Here is a 21,400-nt window from a genome sequence, read left to right on the forward strand (position 1 = left end):
GGATGGAAAGCCCAGTACCAGATGCATAGCATATTTAGCCCCAGACGCTAACGAAGACAGATGACTTCTCCCCGTTGGAGCCCACATTGGCTGGGGACAGAGAGAGAGAGGGCACTATCATCACACAGACGCACAAACACTATCAGTCGGTGATGAATGGCGAAAAACCCAAACATAGTGGATACATAATGGCTATCAAACGACGTATTTTTAGGATGTTAGGAGGATACCATGTTTTATTTAGTCCCACAATGATGGCCGTTCATGCCACTTTATCTCTATTTCTATATCCAGGGAGTGTTACTACTCTATGTAAGCATGTCCTGGAGTTGAAACGGTGCTATCAGATGCTCTTGGTGGGTTAACATGTAGCTTCCCGTAAGGGGGGAACTTAGAAGAACAAATTTTACATATAAACTAGTCACGAGGAGCACTGCTCTGCCTGTGAACGCTGTTTTATCACAAGTCAGAGGATATAACCCCAGATGTTTTGATGAGGGTTGTTTCGGCTTGAACTTGGAGACGGTCAGTGTTTATAACAGAAAGCTGTGTGGTGTGATCAGTGTGAAAGACGTGGGTTTTTACCAGGCAGGGATGTAAGGATGCTATTGGTTGCATTATTGGAAATGTAAATTATGCACATTTGAGTTTTGCTACTTTTTGTAAAAAGGACTAAATAACAATAATTATTAAAACTGTTCCCTATTAAGCTAGATATATTGAACAGTCCGTCCAGCTTTACTGAAGAGTTATTGAAGTTCTTTTCCAAAGTTGAGTTCAAATGAGCTTTTATGAATTGATACTGTGAGTAGGTAATGACTTGTTATTTGTGTATTAAGCCATTAATTTTCTATACAGCTTGTTCTCTTAAGGTTCTCAGGTGGGCAAGATCCCAGCATGCATTGGGCAGGAGGCCATTTATTACTTTTATTACAACACGTGCATTCACGCCTTCTACACTAATTCTCGTTAATTATGACTCAATTCCATCAAGTATAGCAGAGCTCTGCATCTGGCTCTCTTGAATGGAACACAGCCATTATTATTGCTATTATTTACACCTGTGCTTGTCCTGCTTTGACATGTCAAAGCATCAACTGTTAAAAAAAACTCCATTCCCTCCTTACTTAGGTTTTGCAGACTCAAGGCAACCAGCTTTCCAGACATCTTTAGTTTTGTAACACAGTATTTTCCACATCTGACATTACTGAATCCATTAAGTGAGTTAATTTCGGTAACTGCTATTTAGCTGATGTCACTGTGCTGCCTGTGGAAGCAGGAAACATTTGGTTGTTGTTCTAGTCTGTGGCGTTGTCCAGGCCTCCTGACATTTACCTTTACAGATGTGCCTGTTTGGTTAAATGACTGTGACACACGGGGGGCCTGCTTATAGCAAGATGGTTTAAAGAGAAAATGGGAACGGCTGATGACAGAGACAACATAGGAGTTTGTGCAGCTGTTTTACCGTGATGGATCTATTATCCAGCCATTACAAGATAAATGATCGATCCCTCCCACCCCTCCTCCCCACCCTCGTGCACCTTCTGCAAAATTGAAATGAGAACAGAAAGGAGGGGCAGGGGGCGGGGGGGTACTATGATTAGGGGCTAGGTGAGATGCCCATTAATTTAAGAGAAAAAAGAAGGAGGAGGAAGAGAGCAGGAGAGGAGCGAGCGATGGGAGGATAGGCCGACCCCACACTGGGCCATCAATCAAAAAGGCACACGTTGTCTCTGGCGTGATGACCCAGCACTCTCTGCCTCTCTGGCACCCTAATTAGAATTCATAGCAAAATAGATGCAAGGAAACGGTTTGGGCCCTTCATAATTTTATAGGAAATTTATTGTTATTAGAAGAACCATTTGCTTAGTGTGATTTTTCCATTACCGGCTTGTCATGCAGGGTAGATAATATGGTCGAGGTGGTGGAGGAGGAGGAGGAGGAGGGAGAGGAGGTGTATGAACTCCATAGATTGGGGTGTCAGTTTTGTTGATGGTGCATGTAGTTTACCTTGGAGCTGTGTCTAATGGGGGAAGTTGGTAGAGAATCCACAAAGCCTTGCAGCAGGATCCACATGCTCAGAAACAGTGCTGCCTGTAATAACCTAAGAGACAGGAGAGGCCAAGGGGGAGCACCGGGGGGGCAACAATACACAGTGGTACATGGCGAAAGTATATATTCTAATTGACTGACTTACAGTAGGTTTATCTACAGTAGAATATGTCGGCAGATATATTAACTGAAAAGCTGCTGTGGAGCTACTTGTACAAGCGTGTATTGTATTACTCATTACTCATGTCATGATTTTGTTTATACTGCACATCAATCACAGTTAACACTTTTATTTGGAACTACTTTCTATTAACCTGTTTGTCCCTGCGGCTGTAAGTTTGAATTTCCTCTGGTGGAAGTGTTCTCCGGGGTTGCCTAAACAAAAATCTAAAGAAATCTTCAAAGTTGGTTAAACTACTTTTTTCCCTAAAATGGTAGAAAACCAAGACTAAGCAATGAAAATTAAGGGATTTTTATAATTTCCAGAAAAACACATGTGGGGGGCTTCTATACATATAATCCATCCATCCATCCATTGTCTACTGCTTATCCTAAAGGGTTGGAGACAATCCCAGCTGACATTGGCCGAGAAGCGGGGTGCACCCTGGACTGGTCGTCAGTAAACCACAGAGCCAACACATAGAGACAGACAACCACTCACGGTCACATTCAGAGTCACCAATTAACCTGCATGTCTTTGGACTGTGGGAAGAAGCCGGAGAACCCAGAGAGAAACCATGCAAGCACGGGGAGAACATGCAAAGTTCACACAGAAAAGCAACAGTGGTAATCCTGGCACCGCCGTGCTGCCCCATTTATAGATTCCATATAAACAAAAATTAGTCCGACAGCCTGAGGAGCCTGCCTCCGTTGGCTTCAATGTGTTCAATACATTTTCAGGAAGTATCTCTGTTTGCTTCTATTAAACCTCAGATCATGCTTTTTTGAAATAACGACTGACCTTTAAATACATATAAGAACCTCTTTCTCTCTCATACACACACACACACATACGTTAAACACCAAAGATTTGCACACTTATGCAGTGTGAAAACAATTTTATGTGGAAGACATCTAATAGACAATTGTAGCATTTTTCCTCTTTTTAAAAAAAATAACTCTTGAGTTTGACACACCTCTCTACAATGGCAATCATGAAGGGAGGACTGTTGTATTTGACTGCATTAGTTTCAGCTGGGTGTACCTAATAAACTGGTAACTGAGTGTATATCACACCTGATAACATGTATTTTCAAAGACTGTTGGCTCTGAGCTGGTTTTATTATGTCGTTACCCTAGTCTGATCTACCTGCAAGTGTCATTGCTTCAAAGAACATAGAATCTCTGTGTGAGTCACTCTGTAAATATCACTTCATACATCAGTTTGATACCATAAAATGTAGTTGACCCACTAGTAATCCATTCATCAGTGTTGGTGTGTGAATGTCAGAAAGGCTAATCGTCACATGGAGTCAGGGCCCAGATTTCTTGGAGAATCCACACACAGCAGCCGTGCACATACACACTCGATACAGGCATGTTCACGCACGCACGATCAATGCAGGCTCATGACAATGCTGATGGGTAAATGCACTGGGTTCCCGCAGGGCCACCGGGGGCCAGAAGGCTTTAATTGAGAAGAGCAGATTCTGCTCCCTTTCTCTTCTTCTTCACCCTCGCCTGGCCATGATAATGCTGTTTGCATATTAATATACCTCCATGTCACTCACTCAGTCTCACAGTCAGCCAGCGAGCCAGCAGGCGAGGGGGTGCTGGGGGAGAGCATGCAACAGCCAAATGGGTTTTTTCCTCCTACCAATAAAACACAGTTGATTATTGGCTCTCTCAGCTGCTGCTTCCTCCTTGTCCTCTTTTCTCTGTCAATTGAACATAAAATGAGTTTTATACCTGACAAAAAACAATTCGTAATTAATGGGAAAAATATGCGTAGCACTATCAGCGATGGGTTTCTTTCTCAGTTGTATACATTTAGTCAGTTGGAAATTAAAGCACAAACATTTTCCTTCTAATTATCAACTAACTACTTAGAGGCTCAATTGTGTGTATTGTAATCAAAGTAGTAAATTATGTCTGTGTTTTTTTCTTCTTTCAAGCTCAATAACAGTTCTTTTTTCACCAGGGTCACATCTGTTAACAAGTCTTTTATTTGTCAAGAGTCTGTACACTATAGCTTTTAGATGAGATGAAGTATTTGTTCAATTTGTCTAACGAAGCTGCCACATATTCTTACAACTTCCATTAACTCGAGTGTTAATACTGGAGAGAAATGCGTTAAAAACCGTCAGTATTTCCCTCATGAGTTAGCTTCTCTCTGCTCTTGTACATCCATTGATTGTTTTTTTTTAATTTTTATGTGTAGCTGGTGGCCGGCAGTGTGGTGATGGCTTTTGAGGAAGTGTGTCCAGATCGCATTGACCTGATCCACAAGAACTACAGAAAGCTGTGTAACCTGTTGGTGGATGTGGAGGAGTGGGGGCAGGTGGTCATCATCTCAATGCTGACACGCTATGCCAGGACACAGTTCACCAGTCCCTGGAAAGAGGTGAGGCGGGCATGGCCTTAAGAACTAAAACCAGATCCATTAAGTGGCATTTCAACAAATACTTCATTGTATTTTCTAAGCATCTTTGGCAGTAAGCAGTCTGTCTGGACGTGGTTGTAATTCCTGGTCATGCTAAGTCCGTAGCTAGCTGCTAAAACTACAAGACACATCATGTCCTCTGCTAATGTGTGTGCTAATGCATCAAAAGTAACATCATTCCACTGTAAAACTCTTACATTTAGGAGTACTCTCTTTTTGTGGGGGTCTTATTTGATGAGTACAATTATCTGATCTTAAGGGATCTGTCTGGCGATACTTTATCAATTTCTTTTTGTCAGTAAACCCATTGAAAGATTAAAACCAACAACTCCAGTTAAATATACAGTCCTCTGTCCCACAGAAATGTAATTCCTGAAATGTACAGATTGAAATGCAAAATTAGAAAGCCCAAACATCTATGTATTCATAATTTAGGGATTTAAACATTTGAGTATATTTGCTACATGTAGATTTACAGTATTTGTGCTTTTCAATTGTTGTTGTACACTAGAGCAATTTCACAGTATTTGGATTTCTGTACAAACTTTAATTTGGGGGAAAATCGAATAACATCCTTATTGTGATGCTTTGTGTTGTTGTGTTTCAGGGTGCTGTGTTTGATGAGAATAATGACAAGACGTTCTACGACTCTGACTCTGAGGAGAAAACAGGGCAGACAGAGACCAAGCCTTACATCATGGATCCAGATCACAGACTGCTGCTCAGGAACACCAAACCTCTGCTGCAGAGCAGGAACACTGCTGTGAGTCTGCTGGACACTTAGACATGAACAGCTGTGTTTAAAAAAGTGTAGTGTGTGTAAAGCTTTGTGCTGCTTTTTAAGCCTTTGGGTGATCTGAACTTTGACCAAGATTCCAAAATACGGCCTCTACTTGTTTGTCTCCACTATCTTAAAAATAAAAGCTGCACAACAACTAGTGCTGCTGTAGTCCTGCATGCACGTGCACACAAATTCATTCTGCAGCAGCAAAACACGTCAAGATACTTAGACAAATACAACACGCACACCTGGACACACGAAACAATGGCAGGAGAATACACACACACACCTGCCATCACACACTCCACCCCCAAAGACTGAAAAAAAAGATAGAAAACACAGTGAGTGCAGATCTCCATCACCCAGGAGCCTCAAGGTCTCTGTCGCTGTGTAGCAGCGTGAGGAAAAATGCTCCCAAATGAAAGTGTTGATTAAAATGTGACATGCTGTGTCTTTACTCGCGACAACACATTGACATCCTCCATCTTCATAGACGCCCGAACCCTTTCATTCTGCCTGCAACGATGGACACACGTCCGCCTGCTATTTAAAGCACCGCTGAAAAATTACCTTTATAGAGTCATGTCATGAGTGCCTTTGAAAGAGCCCTGAGAAATGCACGTGGGGGAATTTTACTTTAGCGACAGATGGTACAGTAATACACCGTAGGTGGTGTGAAAATAATAATAAAGCACTTAAAAGTTACAAAGTGCTTTTCAGAGTGTTAAAAAAACAAAATCAAGGAAAAGTAGCATGTGGAGTTGTAGAGTAAAAAGTGGGTAGCACATACTGGGAAGTGGTTGGGGGAAAAAACAAGAATAAAAAGCAGGAAAGATAAAAGCCATTGCAGAGAGGCCAAGCTATGAAATGCTTTGAGTGGGATAATAATGCACAGATATTTAAATCTATCTAATTTCCGACTGTGCTGGTGTGTTCCAGGTGGTGATGTCTGTCGCTCAGCTCTATTGGCACTTGGCCCCTAAGCATGAAGTCAGCATTGTCACCAAGTCACTGGTTCGACTACTTAGAAGCCACAGGTAATGCTAAAGAATATGCCTCTTCATGTCCTCTGTCAGAGGTCCTCTGCGATGAATTATTTACCATCTTCCTTCAACACAGAGTCCACCGCATATATGACGTCTGAGTTTGTTCCTTTTCCTTTTTTCTCTTCTGCTCAGAGAGGTGCAGTACATTGTGCTTCAGAATATAGCCACAATGTCCATTCAGAGGAAGGTGGGTGTGCTTCTGGACAGTAATAACAGCAATAACTGTGTCTTCCATGGGTGCAGGCTGCCTAATAAACATGAATTACCTCCAAACAGGGGATGTTTGAGCCCTTCCTGAAGAGTTTCTATGTGAGATCTACAGATGCCACACATATCAAAACACTGAAGGTAACGATCAGTTAATGCTGCTCATTATGTACATATTGTATCACACCACATCCTCAAATAATGGTCCGTTTTTAAAGGTTTTGAGCTTGTGAATTGATGTGCAGACATAATTTCAGCCTGTGGTTGTCTGTGAATGTGTAGAAGTGATTGTGTAACCTCACCATTGATCTAATTCTTATATTTTATTGGGCTACAACCAAAGAGCTGCTTTTATGAACATCTGAGCACAGATTCAAAGAAGGAAACTCACACTTGTGCATGATACTGATTTGAAGTTTCCTGCTTTGAAAATGACAAATGTTATTCATATATTCTGATGTTGAACTACAAATGTTTTATACACATTCACAAAACTTGAACTTCTCCCATATTTTTTTGCCGCAGGTTTACAAAAGGAAATATACCACACAACCAAAAGCTTTGGAATTATTTCACAAGCCTAAAATCCTCCTTTAGCCTTACTTGAGTCTGTGCTTCAACCATCCTCTCCCTAATGATTTTTATAGTTGGAGATCCTGACCAACCTGGCCAACGAAGCCAACATCTCCACTATTCTGAGGGAGTTTCAGGTTTGTGTTTTGTTTATGAACGATCACCATTAATTGACATCAACAGTCAAGCCCGCCTAGAGATTACACTTCCTGCTGATTTTAAACTGTTTCCTCTCTTTGTTGTCCTTGTCTGTCTTTTTTTTTTTTTCAGACCTATGTGAAGAGCCAGGACAAGGCGTTTGCGGCGGCCACCATTCAGGCCATCGGCAGGTGCGCCACTAACATCTCTGAGGTGACAGACACTTGTCTCAACGGTCTGGTGCTGCTGCTTTCCAACAGAGACGGTAAAATGCCACTTTAGATATCTGCAGTAGGCTCATTGAGCGTTAGGGCCACACCGAAGGGAAAAAACTAACATAAGGTTTTGAGAATAAATCCATAATCTAACGAGAATAAAGTCTTAATTCTATGAAAATAAAATCATAATTTTATGTTTTTTTTATCACTTTACTCTCTTAATATTACTTAATATTACCAGATTTTTTTGCCCTCGCTGTGGCCCCAATGCTCCGTCATGTCTTTGTCTTAGCGTGTTTACCTCTCTAAGTATATTAAGATGCCCTGACTGTCTGGTTTCGTGTCTTTTTCAGAGACTGTGGTAGCAGAGAGTGTGGTGGTGATCAAGAAGTTGCTCCAGACTCAGCCCACCCAGCACAGTGAGATCATCAAACACATGGCCAAGCTGTTCGACAACATCACCGTATGAGTCATCATTGTATTATTCATGCTCCTGATCCATTTGTGTTGGTTCAACATTAAAGTTTCGACGGGAAGAAATTAGCTCAGTGATGTCAAACACTGAGTACTCTTTCTCTTTGATTTGTCCCCCACATGTGAAGGTCCCCATGGCCCGAGCCAGCATCCTGTGGCTGATGGGAGAATACTGTGAGAGGGTGCCAAAGATTGCACCTGATGTACTTCGTAAGATGGCAAAGACTTTCACGGCAGAGGAGGACATTGTCAAGCTGCAGGTAGTCAACCTGGCAGCCAAACTCTACCTGACCAACTCAAAACAGGTACAAAATAAATATTAATGTAAGTATTGAAAAAGAGAGATGTCAGATTTCCTGTTATCTAAAATATAAATCTTTGAAGTTTTGCAGTTTACAAGATACAGCTTTGTCTTGGAGTGGTATAACATTTCTGCACCCCTGCCCCTAAATGCTCAGTTAAAATAAAGAGCTGTGAATGAGACAGCTTCTGCGTAATGGAGCATCTCTTAGCATAGCGTGGTGTCTGCAGGCCCATTCAGTTAGATGGGGTGATTCTGGCCTCTGAGCTGGGTTTATGAGCCCAGACGCTGCCCTCTCAAACGAGCACATCATTACACCTCTTGCTCCTCGTGATGCGTCGAGGACAATAGCGGAGAGACAAAGACAATGCACAAAAGGATCTGGGTTATAATGCCTACTTCATGGCAGCAGTAATTGTTGTTTTTATGCCTGCCTTAATAAAATATGTCAGTGCAAGTGCTGTTGCTCCCTGTTTTTGGTCAGAGGAAGAGTTTTTTTTTTTTTTTTTTTACTCGTCAAGGTTGAAATAAGAACCAATCCTCAAACAAGGAGACGAAAAGGGGGTAAAGAAGATGTGTTCTGATTGGTCATTAAGGAGCAGTCTTTAATGGCCATCCTTGCTCAGTTCATTAAGTTGTACATGAGCTTGATTGCTATATTCCAGTTTATATGGAGCTTTCAAAGGAAAAGTTTGACATTCCTGTCTCCATCTACACAGCTGGCAGGAAGGAGCTTAGCTTAGCTTAGTATAAAGGTCAAAAATGACACCCCTAAAGATCTCTAATTCAACATATTAATAAAACATATCACCATAGTCCTTGTTTGTTTGATCTGAGCAAAAGAACAGTAAAAATGACACGGTGCAGGAATTCTTTACTCACAAATGTTTGCCATTATCATTTTGTCCGCTGCCTTACACGCCATCTGAATTTTCCCCTCCAATCTAATCACCCCCCCCAATGCCCTGTCTAACGCTAGACCAAGCTGCTGACCCAGTACATCCTGAACCTCGGCAAATATGACCAGAACTATGACATCAGAGACCGAACACGCTTCATAAGACAGCTGATAGTGCCCAGCGAGAAGAGCGGTGCCCTCAACAAGTACGCTCGACGCATCCTGCTGGCCCCCAAACCAGCCCCAGTGCTCGAGTCTGCCTTCAAAGGTACTTCATACATTTGTAATATCAACCTCTTGTCCTTATTTTGAAGCATTAAACCCTCTAAGTGGGTTGAAAGTTTAAGGTTAAATACCATTCCTCTCTGGTAATTCATCTGTTTCTCATCCAGTGGCTCTATTTCACGTAGTCTGCAAAGATGATTCAGGCAGTGGTTTTATTATTCTGGTGTGTCTGTCTCTCTGAAGGGCAGTTAGGTCAGACCCCCTTTACCTTGGACTAATGAGATGGGTAAATAATTGAGCTAATGCTAACCTTTCTCAGACACTCGGAGGGAAAAAAATCTCCCTCATTTAGCTCTCTCTTCTCTCCCTCCTTGACAAAAGGGACAGAAACTGCCTCCTCCAACATTAAAATTCAGAGGCAGTTTGCACCTACTAGATGTTTATAGAAAGCGTTAACCACCCCTGTCATTCTTAATATTCACAACTGAAGTCTTTTTTTTCGTTAGCAAAGCACAGTTTTTAGAGCATACCTCCCAGGGCACAGACACTGAGTATCTTCCTTTGTGGAGGAGATTGTGTGCACACGAAAACAGAGCGCTGGTATTAAAAGCACGAGTGTTTTAGGGCCGAGGATACTTGGATCTTATATGTATACAGTGACATTTAGCCACTGAGGTAACTTTGAACCATCCTCTATCTGCCATCCTTTATTTTATTCTGTTTCTTTTTACTCCATAATGACCTCCCCCTTGCCAGTGGTGGAGGAAGTATTCAGATCATTTACTAAAGTAAAAGTACTAAGGCCACACTAAAAATGCTCCCAAGTAAAAGCCTGCATTGACGTGCAACAATTAAGTATAATCAGGAAAATATACTTTAAGTGATGAGTACTCAGTGCAGACAAATGTCCCCTGTAACTGTTATACTATTATATATTATGTCTTTAAATTACTAACTTAAAGACATAATATATAACTAACTATAACTAATCATTCCAGCTGTACTTTATTTATAATTTAGTAACAAAACATATTTTAGAAGATCCTCATATGTTTTGTGTGAGAAAATCTTTAAAGTGAAGTACAACTACCTGAAACAAAGCAGTGTTTTATTTTTTGTCATTTAAAAAAATAATCTAATTTTTTCTACTTTCAGATCGAGACCGTTTCCAACTGGGCACCCTCTCCCACAGCCTCAACGTTAAAGCTACTGGATACCAGGAGCTCTCCGACTGGCCAGCTGTTGCTCCCGACCAGTCTGTGAGGAACGTGGAGGTCATTGAGCCAGTAAGGACAAACTGCACATAGTTATCCTTAACACAGGCCTAATTCTAACTCAACACTGTTTATGGTCTCACTTCACTTTCAGCATCTGAAATGATGCTCTGGTCTCCCCACTGTTTTAACATCATTTAACATCATTGTGGGTGGATTACAAAACAGCTGTTGCCAGAAAATGAATTGGTAACTATTTTGATAATCCATTTAAGCAATTTTAAAGTGATTTTCTAGAAAAAATGGTTTAGTGGTTACACCCAACCCCTCAGTGAAGATGTTCTCTGTAATGTAAACAACATTCAAAAGAAATGATATTGTCAACAGTACTCTGTGCAGTACAGCAGAATATCAAGAATATTAAATGGATTAAAGAGAAAAAGATAATGATAAGAATGAGCAATCCTGAAATGATTTGATCAGAAATGTTTTAGTCTTGTTTTAAAATACGTGAGAGTTTGCACTTCATTCAGCTCTGAGACGAGTACTTTTTATGCCTTGTTATAAGTTAAAGAACAAAAATCACAAAAATTAAAGGGCTTTGTTTTTCAGTGAGGGATGTTATTGATTCTGTGTTTACTCTGAGCACCAGTTTAAGCTTTATCATTGTTACTTAGTGGCAGCTAATGGGGGGATCCTAATAAAACAATGAAGCAGAACAGCGGTAATTTCAACAAACTTTATTCCTAGTTTTAAATTTAATGTAGACTTAACAGAAAAGATATCTGGTACCTTGGAGTCTGTGTTATCTCGATGTTTTATTCTATATTTGTGTAAATAGTTTAGTCAATAAGTAAGCGAAAACAAGCAAAGCAAAAACTGTTTGATAATGTCTCTGAATGAGCTGATTTAATTTATGTTGCCTCCCTCCTCTGTGTCCGTTTAGGTGAAAGAGTGGGCACCGTTAGTTGGGAAGGCCAAGCAACCCAAATCTGACAAGTTCTACTCAGACGACGAAGATGAGAAAGAAGAGGAAGGATCTGAGAGCAGTGGCAGTGATGACAGCAGCAGCAGCAGCAGCAGCAGTGGCGAAGGTTTGTTTCTGTCTGTGTGTCTGAAGGTGTATGTTTTTATCTAACAGCTTTTAGCCTAGATTCAGGTGGTGACGACATGTAGCGCTGTTGGCTGATTAGGTGCTGAGCCAGAAATACAATAGAAGAGCAACTATATCTGTTTATAGTGCAGCCAAACAAACTCATGTTGTTTGTATTGGCTGCTCCTCCTTGTTTCAAACTTGCTGCAATTTTTTTAAAACAAAAATTGACCAAATCTGGTTTTGCAGACACATTTTTTGATGAGCGATCATCACACGTTTGGTGACAAAAACATTGCATTTCCTTCACACTACATGAGTGGCGGCATCAGTAGGAAATGTTGGTTATGCTTAATCCAGCTCTGATACGGCTGTTGGAGACTAAACAGTAAACAGTGAGGCTAGATGAAATTACAAACAGTAATGCTTGATTACATGTATGCCTGGAGTTCCTGTGAATCCCTTGCGTGTGTGTGTGTGTGTGTGAAGGCAATTTGAAATCTGGGCAGACGCCGCCTCTTACAATGAAAATGATTATATGGAGAGGTAATTACAGAGTGTAAATACATTGAATGGCTTTTGCTGAGAAAGTGTAGACCATAAATATTATTAAAAGCAGGGTATGATATTATTAAAAATATAAAGAGTATAACTTAAATTCACCAGGCTTGTTTTTGATATGCGCACCATATGTATGTCTGCACAGAGTCAGGCAGTGAGAGTGAGGAGGAAAGCAGTGAAGAGTCAGAAAAGACCTCCAGTGACTCTGGAAAGAGTTCCAGCGGATCCGAAAAAAGCTCCAGTGAATCTGAATTGGAACAAAAGAAGAAGAAAAAGACCAAGAAGACACCACAGAAGAAAAGCAAGCCAACCGCTGCTGACAGGTACAGTAAAATCCCTCACATCTATGAACTCTCTGAAAGCATAATTTTTCTGCTGGCATGAAACTTCCTTCTGTTTGTTTGATCTTTTCTTCCATACACCCACAAAAATGTGCACATATTCCAATATATTTGGAAGGAAACATTCGAAAAAGATCATATACACCCCCCAAAAAAGATGTGGGCATATCAGAAATAGGTATAAAACACTTGAGTGTAGAAGAATTAGATGCTCACTTCCCTAAATGGGTAAAAGATTAGGTTTATTCCAGCATGTTTCGTCTTATGGCTTCATTATGTCTGATAAGAGCCTCTTAAATTGTCTCGCCCCAATCTGTAGTGTGTTTGTGTTTCATTTATTTTCTGGGTTTGATTTCTTCCAAATGATATGTGGCAAGTGGCAGTGAATGCAGCGTTTTTTATTTCACACCACTGCATGGACTGATGGATAAAAATTATTAACAATAATGGTTGAAAACTCAGGTCCAAATAGGTAGTTTTAAAAAAACAACCACACAAAAACACAACTGTGCTGATTTAAAGAGGGGGAAAAAGTGGATAGATAGATAGATAAATAGATAGATAGATAGATATCTTAAATAATTTTGAAGAATGAAAATACCAGACCTCAATTTGTCCATTTTAATGGCACCATTAATAACATCTCCATTAGTTATTAAAGGATAACTGCTAATTTTAAACCTGGGCCCAGTTTTTAGACATTTTGGGTTCAAATAGAACTGGTAGGTACAAAAAGTTTGGGAATCCAACAATCCTATCTTACAATGGCTGGTCTACTGCTTCCTCCATCGGTTAGCTTGCTTTTGTTATTGTGTTGTTTTAAAGAGTCAGTTCAGTTCTGGTCATCCTGAAGCGCAGCAATAGCACTTAAATTAGAATTGTATAGGTAATTATCAAAAAATAAATAAATAAGATGGAATGAAAATTGATATGAAAATGATAAATTGTGATAAATAGTAATAAATGATTTGAATGAGAATACTACACACGACACGCCTGAGTGCTTTCGTGAGATGGAAACACCAAACGAGCAGAGCTCAGTCAACAGGAGGGCCAAATGCTCTCTGTTCTTCAAATTTAATCCAAATCCATGTTTTCATGAGATGAGAGAAAAAAAATAACCTCACACCAATTCTGTTGTAGGAGGTAACGGTATAATCTATGAGCCATGCACATCTTTTGTACCGTGTACACATATTCGCTCTCCATCACACACACACACACACATACACAGAGACGCATCAGGCTGGCAGAGCTGCTAGAATATCGTTAGTGTGAGTTCCATTAACAAGCTAATCAAGGAGAATTTTCCTCCAGTAGCGTAACCCACATTTACATGGCTAATGGATAATGACTTTTGATTGGTCATTTAGCAGCCTGGTGTTACCAATGAATGAGATTTGAGTCATTACTACTGAATATGCTCACGTACACTCTCTTACACACTGGCAAATTTAGTTTCTTATGCACTCTACTTCATTTGCTCACGGACACACAAACTCACACAGAGTGTACCTGATTTTGCTGTGTGACAGGCCGCCGGCTGACCCTGTTCTCTCCATTAGAGAGTATAATTAGAGCAACTCACCCCAGTGCTCAAACACACACAAACATGCACACACACACATACACACAGTAATTAGAGCAGCTCACCCCAGTGCTTCCACAACAAACACAGCATAATGCCCTCATTATGGCCCAGTCATTTCAGGCAGGGCCTAATCAGGCCCACAGTGATTTATATCACTTTTTCCTGTTCGCAGCAAATGAAATCTGTAGGCCAAATTAATACTGGCTTTTCATCATCGCCCAAGTTAAAAAGCCAGTTACCGTCACAATTCCCCTCATTAATTTAACGGCTGAAAATCCCAGGCAGGCGGAGTAAACACTCATTATCGGGACAAATTGAAGAGGGACAGAGCAAGTGAAAGGAAGAGGAGAAAGATGGAAAAAATCTTTTTGAGTGAATTAACTTCACAAACAAAAACAGATTGATTGTTGTTGTTCTGACGGGGCAAAGCTCAAGCTCTCAGTTTGATGGAGAAGAACAAAATACACATTGCCAAGTTTGTTTTGCCTGATGGTTTAGAGACTATTAGTTCAAATTATGCACATTGACGTTGTTGTATTTTCATATATGTCTTCTGTTTTTTTGTGTGTTTTAGTGACTCCGATGAAAATGGTAATGGACCTGTAGTCCAAGCCAGCAGCTCGTCACCCGAAAGCTCCTCCGGCTCGGAGACAGACTCTGAGGACGACTCCGATTCAGACCCCCCCACGGCACAGAAGAAGAAGAGCGATGTGAAATCCAAACCCAAGGTGACGTCATGATTTGGGCCCAGAGGGTTGATTTGGATTTAGGATGGGGAAGAAATGGTTTCACTGGGTAGCAGAACAATGTCTACCTTCACTACAGCTTTAGCTATCGTGCCTTCAGAGGTGCTGGAAGTGTTTCCAGTCATGTGATCAGTCACATCTAGCACATGTATCATATGATTGTCATCCTTATGCACAGTTTGCTGCATCAAATTTGAACATTTGCTGTTATAAGAATAACACTTGTGTAGGCTTGATGTAGGTATAATCTCTCTGAATGCTTCCTATTTTTATTGTTTTTATCTCAATAGCTTTCTTCATTGAACAGAGTGGAGCATACTAGTACTACAACACACTATAGAACCATAGATGTTAGACGGCATAACAAGCAAGTGTGTTCCTATGAACTGAATAGGAAGCAGCAGCAGTGGATTTTATTCCATAAACTGACGTTTTAATAACAATTTAATAATGTTATTTTATGCTTCTGATGCCACCAGTATCTAAATTGAATAAACAAGTATGCAAAAACAATATATAAAGAATAGATAAAATACTCATGCAGTATGTATGTTGAAGAGGTCACTGTTGTCCATTAAGACTTGAAGAGTAACTACACTGTAAGAAATGTTTGGTTGAATTTCAGCTTCTATATAAAAAGCCAGACACCCAAATAGACGGACATTTAAATAAACAGACATTTTATATAGATCTGTGTAGTCATGGCAACACATTGCACGCAATTCTGGCACATTATCTTGCAACAACTACAAAAGATGTTGATTTGGAGCTGCTTTTAAACATTTATTAGTGCTTCCCTAAAGTCTCTACAGAAATCATTGCACACCTGCATTTATCTTGCAGTAATGTACAAGTTCAGAGCGGAGGAGCTGAGCTATACTGTGATGTCTGCAATATATCATGTTTAAACCAGAGTGGAATATGGTTTTGTTGTAAACAGGATAATGGAGAAACGCTGTTGTTCTGCAGGCACACATGTGGCGAGAGTGTTGAAATGACACTTCATATTGTGGTATATAATTTTGCTCCTCTGTTATCAGCCTTATTTTTTTCTCTCCAAGTCTTTCATTTGTCCCCTTTTCAGCCTTCGCCATCTTTTTCTTACCTGTTATGCTCATCACATTATTTCACCCCCCCCCTCCTTTGCCTTTCTGCGCTATGAAATTCTCATTTCATACAGTTTGTCATTTGGACATGGCCTATGAATTATGCATCTTTCTCTCCCTCTCTTCCCACACACACACCTCTCTCTTTCTCTCTCTCTCTTGCACTTCCAGATCTCCATTTACTAACAAGGTTTCCGTCTCTATTACCACCACCAAGCGTCAGTCAGAGAAGATCTGATAAGATACGGCCTCTAACTTTGTTTGTTTTCACTCCCATTCCACACTCCCTCCTCTGTCCTGTTGTTTTGTGTGTGGGTTTTTTTTTTTTTTTCTCTCCTCCCGTCTGCTCACCCTGCAGTATGCAGAGTGGAATTTTATGGTTCTTTATGTGAACGTGAATGGAGCCCTGGTTGGTTAGGAGGGTGTGGAGAAAGGGTGATAAAAGTGCTCGTATGTTTAAATGCGTTTTTATTGGGCCTGTTGTGGTGCGAGCCAGAGGCGTGTGTCGTAATTCCCACAAGTCAACACCTGACAAGCCCGCCTCAGTCGCACTGGGTGGCGTGTATCGGTTGTGACACGACACTGTGCATGACTGGCCATTGAAAATTCCAGACGTGTTACATATAAATGCAGAGAATCTGTTTTTTGGGATGAATGTGTCACGTTTTGAGAGACACTGTCAGCAGAATTGAAACATTTCACCCACTGAATAATAACACAACACACGACTTCACTACTTTTGTTTTGAGCTGTCATTTTTCTGCCTGGTCCTCTCCTTCTCCTCCCTCATTGTCATGTTGCTGCGTTTTGTTTTTCAGGTCGAAGTGAAGCCCAAGAAAGAAGTCTCTTTACTGGATCTAGATGACTGTGAGTTTATCTGCACTTTCCCAATTTAAATCACTCAATTTCCAACATTTATCACCAGAGTTCACTATTCCCCTCAGCTCCCTTAAACCCCTTACACACATGCAGTTAATCCCTGAAATCCATGTCATGTGTGAATGGGAGCAGGATACGATATTCAGCCAAATCTGTACCACCAATTAGCTTGTTATGGTTTTAAAGTCTGCAAATTCTGCTTGCATAACACTCAGTTTTCAAAAAAGCAAAGCACAGAAAGGCAGACAAAAGTCGAGCATCCACTGTCTAATGACCCAGCTATTTTCCTCTGGAGCTGAAGGGGCCCCCAAAAGGGAGCTAATACAAGAGCGAATATTGGGCTCTCATTTGTAATGAATGCCAAATGAATGCCAGTGTTGCTCTGTGTCTGCTGGACGTGTAAATAGGCAATTTACAAACAGAACAACTCTGTAAAGCAGACGTAGGCAGATAGGGAACTGTGGGCTGAATCCAGCTCTTCAACAAAAATGTTTGGCACCTTGACAAAAGGTTAAAATGTCCTTTTGCTGCTGCGCCTCATTCTGTGACACACTATTCCATTCATTGAGTTCATACTGCAGGAATGAAGTCTAATAACCTTTCCTGATGAGATAAATTGCATAATACACTTCATTTAACTGAAAGATGTACCCTGTGATTTCAAACACAGTTTTAAGTCCACTGCATGCAAATAGTTGGTCAGAAACAGAAATCATGTAGCAGGACAACCAAACATACACTAGTGTATATAAATCACCTTTACAATAACATAAGCTGCTGTGAGCCTGCTAATTAATGGAAAAACTGACATCTGAAAATGTTTTATGAATCATTTTTATTCTTGAATTAATTTCCATAATACTAAAACAAACAGGCAGACCTGCTTATAAGGTGATGATATGTCAGGTGATGCGTTTCCACAGCTGCCAAGAAGCCAGAAACTCAGCGGGTTTAGCTTTAAAGCCACCGCGTGTAGAATCAGAAGAGTCTAGTGTTTCGGCCCCCCTAGTGACGACACTGGGGGGGCGCAGCAATGCATGCCACGACTCCACTGTGGCTTTAACAAGTGCCTGTTTTCACTTTCTTTTTCCTTTTCATCCTTTAGTTTCTCCTGCACCCACGAACGCACCAAAGCCTTCGGTCTTCTCTTCGAGCCTTCTGTCCGACCTCGAGGGCCTTTCCCTCTCCAACATCTCCCCCGCCATGCAGGTTAGTATACTTGTGTGTGTCTGAAACACACAGGACGACATTTCCTCCATCAACGTGTGTTTGAGAGTCAATTGTTCCTCTCTGTCTGACACTGACAGAACAGCAGAGCAGCATATGAGATGGTGAAATGAGCCTCTCTCCCCTGTGGAACATTTCTGCCTCAGACGCCAACTATTGACCTTTTCTGCCTTCTTATATTTATAGCCAGTCAGGACAGTACAACTGCTCTCTCCCTGTTTCCTGTATCTCTTATAGTCTGTCTTTCTCACCCTTGCCGTCTTTTGCTCTTCCACACCCTTGAACTCTATTTCTGTGTCTCATTTATAAGCCCACCCACTCTGTTTCTCTGCCCCTCTCTCTCTCTTATCTCCCTCCTCCTCTCTGTCACCTTCCATCTCTCTCTGTCAGATGTTGTGTCCCTTGTGTCTCAGCGTTGTGTATATCTGATGGTTGACCTTTCCTAGTGTGACGGCTCCTTTCTCTCCTCAGTATGTGAGCGGCTCTGCACGTCTGTGTATTTTCCATCTTGTCTTCCCCCCCGGGAAGGAAAATGTCCAGACCATTCTTTCTGCTGCTGTGTCTATTTTGTGTCTCATAACCAGGTCTGTAATAACTACTGTTTGAGGAGATTAGATCAAAAAGGGTTAAGATGTTTCAATCAGAGTATTAAAGCTGTGAATCTTTGTTTTTCCAATATGCTCAGCAGTCACACAGGTGTGTGACATGTGCTCTAGTCTTGGAATTTACCATATGTTTTGCTAAAAATGAATTACTCATAATAATAAACAGCATTGCAAGTTATTAATATATGACTTAATGATTAATCTGTGGATAATTGTTTTTCTTTAATTTAATTTATTTTTTTAATAAAATTAAAGATTCAGAAAACAGTTTCCAGATCAAAAAGTTTTCAAATTGCTTGTTGTCTCATAACAAGAATCCAAAATACAATGATATTCAATTTATAATCAATTAATTAAATGTGTAATTGACAAACTGAGGTTTTATTGTTTAGGTCTGACAGACATGTTGAGAGTTTGCATTTGTATTTGATATTTTCTCTACACCACATTAAGACTTCTTAACTCAAAAGAGATGTGCAGTTGGAAGTTATTTATGCATTTTAAGTTAGTCAATTTTATTTGTATAGCGCAAAGGATAAATTTGTCTCTTTTCCTGAGGTTCCAGACGGTATTATGTTTTTCAGATTGAAAAGGCCTGAGGAGGGACACCTCTTCCAGGATCCACAGACAATAGGTGGCATAGCTACACAGTAGACAGGTAGCAGTTATAGAGTTACAACACAAGAGACATTTGGGGAAATGTGCCTGTTTGCTTTCTTGCCGTGAGTTAAATAAGAGTTGGATCAATACCACTCTTATATATGTAGGGTAAATATAAGGCTACAGCCAATTATCTTAAAATTAAGACCGGGAGAAGGGGGGAAACCACCAGCTTGTAACAAAATCCGTCTACAAGCACCTCTAAAGGTAATGAGCTTCAGGTTAAGTGGGAAAGGATGAAGGAGAAAAGAAAGCTGCACTTCCTATTTCAGATTCATTTATAGTCTAAGTGAAGCTCCTGGGTGGCAGAAAATTTAAAGATGCTTTGAAAGTGATTGATTTAAGTCTGTGCTTAAATTTTATGGTAAACAATTTGTTAGCCAGCATGTAGGCTAACGTGTCTTCTCACCAGCGGTCTGAATGGCCTCGACACTGTCCCGGCTCTGGTGTTGTACGAAGCTTTGCGGTGAGTTACTCTATATTCTGAGTCCGCCCGTCAGTCCTGCCCGCCTGTCAGTCAGTATGATTGACGGCTGCTCTCAGGCCAGCGTTTATGCAGCGCTAGTCTTGTTAGTCACTCTCCTCCTCAGGTGAAGGCCATGGAGTAATAGAGAATAGAAATGCAGATTAGAACAGGGAACTTTTTGCACATCAACATCTGATTTAGAGTCAATTCTATGCATAAATACATGATGGGCATCGGGATTCATAGACAAGGGTAAATAACCTCACCCTTATTCACACACGCCCCTCCCCGTGCATGCACTCACTTACATATCAGCTCTCACACACACACACACACACACACACTTAACACTCACACACACACTGGCCCCAGTGTCATTTCTATTTCTCAGCAATCTGCCCGCAGAGGCAGCGAGTCTGTCTCAGCTGAGCGCTCGGGCCCTTTTAGAGAATTACTGCATGGTTATCAAAGGCATTTAGATTAACCCTGGTCACTGTCTTTGACCCACCTCCTCTTCTGTCTCCTCCTCCTCTCCACAGTTTCTGCATGCTGCTGCTCTCTCTAATAACATTTTGACATTAGGATCTCTCACAAATGCCTCTTAAATCCCCCAACACCCCCCACCCCACCCCAAACCTCCTCCGACCGCTGTCCGTGTGTGCGGCGGGGTGGCTGAGGCTGATAACTTTTCATTCATAATTAGCAGTCAGCGAATGGGGCTGCGTTGGGGGGAAATTGAACTGTCAGCGGCGGGGCGCAGGGCGTTTGACCCCATCACGCCCAGAGGGGGCCATCATAATTTGTTCATTTGGTGTCCATCAGGCGGGCGCCAGCTCACGCCCTCCTCCTCCCTCGTCTCCCTCCTCACCCCTCTGACCTCCCCGTAGTGGGCGCTCTGGGTTCACGTCTAATTATGAATCAGCAGAAGGACCCTCAGCGGCACGAATATAGCAGCCCCTGCCCTCCAAACCTCCTGCTGCCACTCAAACTGCAGAGATTGCCTCTTAAATAGGAATAAATGCCCACACAGAAAAAGCCAGTCAGTGCAGTGGCCTACGCAGCAAGTGGAGAGTGATGGGAAATGTTTGTGTTTTAATGCAACTGTTGCAGCATTTATTTTCTTAGCGGTCCCCTTTGGTAGCTGTGTGAGGACACGTTTTTGTCTGTGTATTTCATCTTGGACAGAAAAACCACTTCCTTTTCTAACTTTCTGAGGTGACAGAGGACATGACAGTAGTTCCTTGATTATCATATGCTTTAATTGCCTGCTGCAACAAGAGAAGTCCACTTATAGCTATTTAGTTACTGTACATACTGTAGAGCAGGTGGATCAAGGCTTTGGTGTTTTATTTTGAACTGCAGTACATAATCATAAATATGATTGCATGTCAAGTAA

At 41.1% G+C, this 21,400-nt stretch overlaps 1 protein-coding gene across 2 annotated transcripts in view; it reads left to right on the plus strand.

Moving 5' to 3' along the window:
• Positions 1-21,400, plus strand: part of ap3b1a (adaptor related protein complex 3 subunit beta 1a) — a 51,944-nt gene that overhangs the window by 11,833 nt on the left and 18,711 nt on the right. For both annotated transcript variants that reach the window (XM_070850471.1, XM_070850470.1), the window contains exons 7-22: positions 4,433-4,615; positions 5,262-5,417; positions 6,375-6,472; positions 6,614-6,668; positions 6,758-6,829; positions 7,336-7,398; positions 7,532-7,664; positions 7,971-8,080; positions 8,220-8,396; positions 9,372-9,558; positions 10,671-10,801; positions 11,676-11,823; positions 12,529-12,706; positions 14,890-15,043; positions 16,986-17,034; positions 18,152-18,255. In XM_070850471.1, the coding sequence (XP_070706572.1) occupies positions 4,433-4,615; positions 5,262-5,417; positions 6,375-6,472; positions 6,614-6,668; positions 6,758-6,829; positions 7,336-7,398; positions 7,532-7,664; positions 7,971-8,080; positions 8,220-8,396; positions 9,372-9,558; positions 10,671-10,801; positions 11,676-11,823; positions 12,529-12,706; positions 14,890-15,043; positions 16,986-17,034; positions 18,152-18,255 (1,998 nt within the window). The remainder of the gene's footprint in view (positions 1-4,432; positions 4,616-5,261; positions 5,418-6,374; positions 6,473-6,613; positions 6,669-6,757; positions 6,830-7,335; positions 7,399-7,531; positions 7,665-7,970; positions 8,081-8,219; positions 8,397-9,371; positions 9,559-10,670; positions 10,802-11,675; positions 11,824-12,528; positions 12,707-14,889; positions 15,044-16,985; positions 17,035-18,151; positions 18,256-21,400) is intronic.

The sequence above is a fragment of the Pempheris klunzingeri genome, chromosome 19 (genome assembly GCF_042242105.1).
Source record: "Pempheris klunzingeri isolate RE-2024b chromosome 19, fPemKlu1.hap1, whole genome shotgun sequence".
Classification (NCBI taxonomy): Eukaryota; Metazoa; Chordata; class Actinopteri; order Acropomatiformes; family Pempheridae; genus Pempheris; species Pempheris klunzingeri.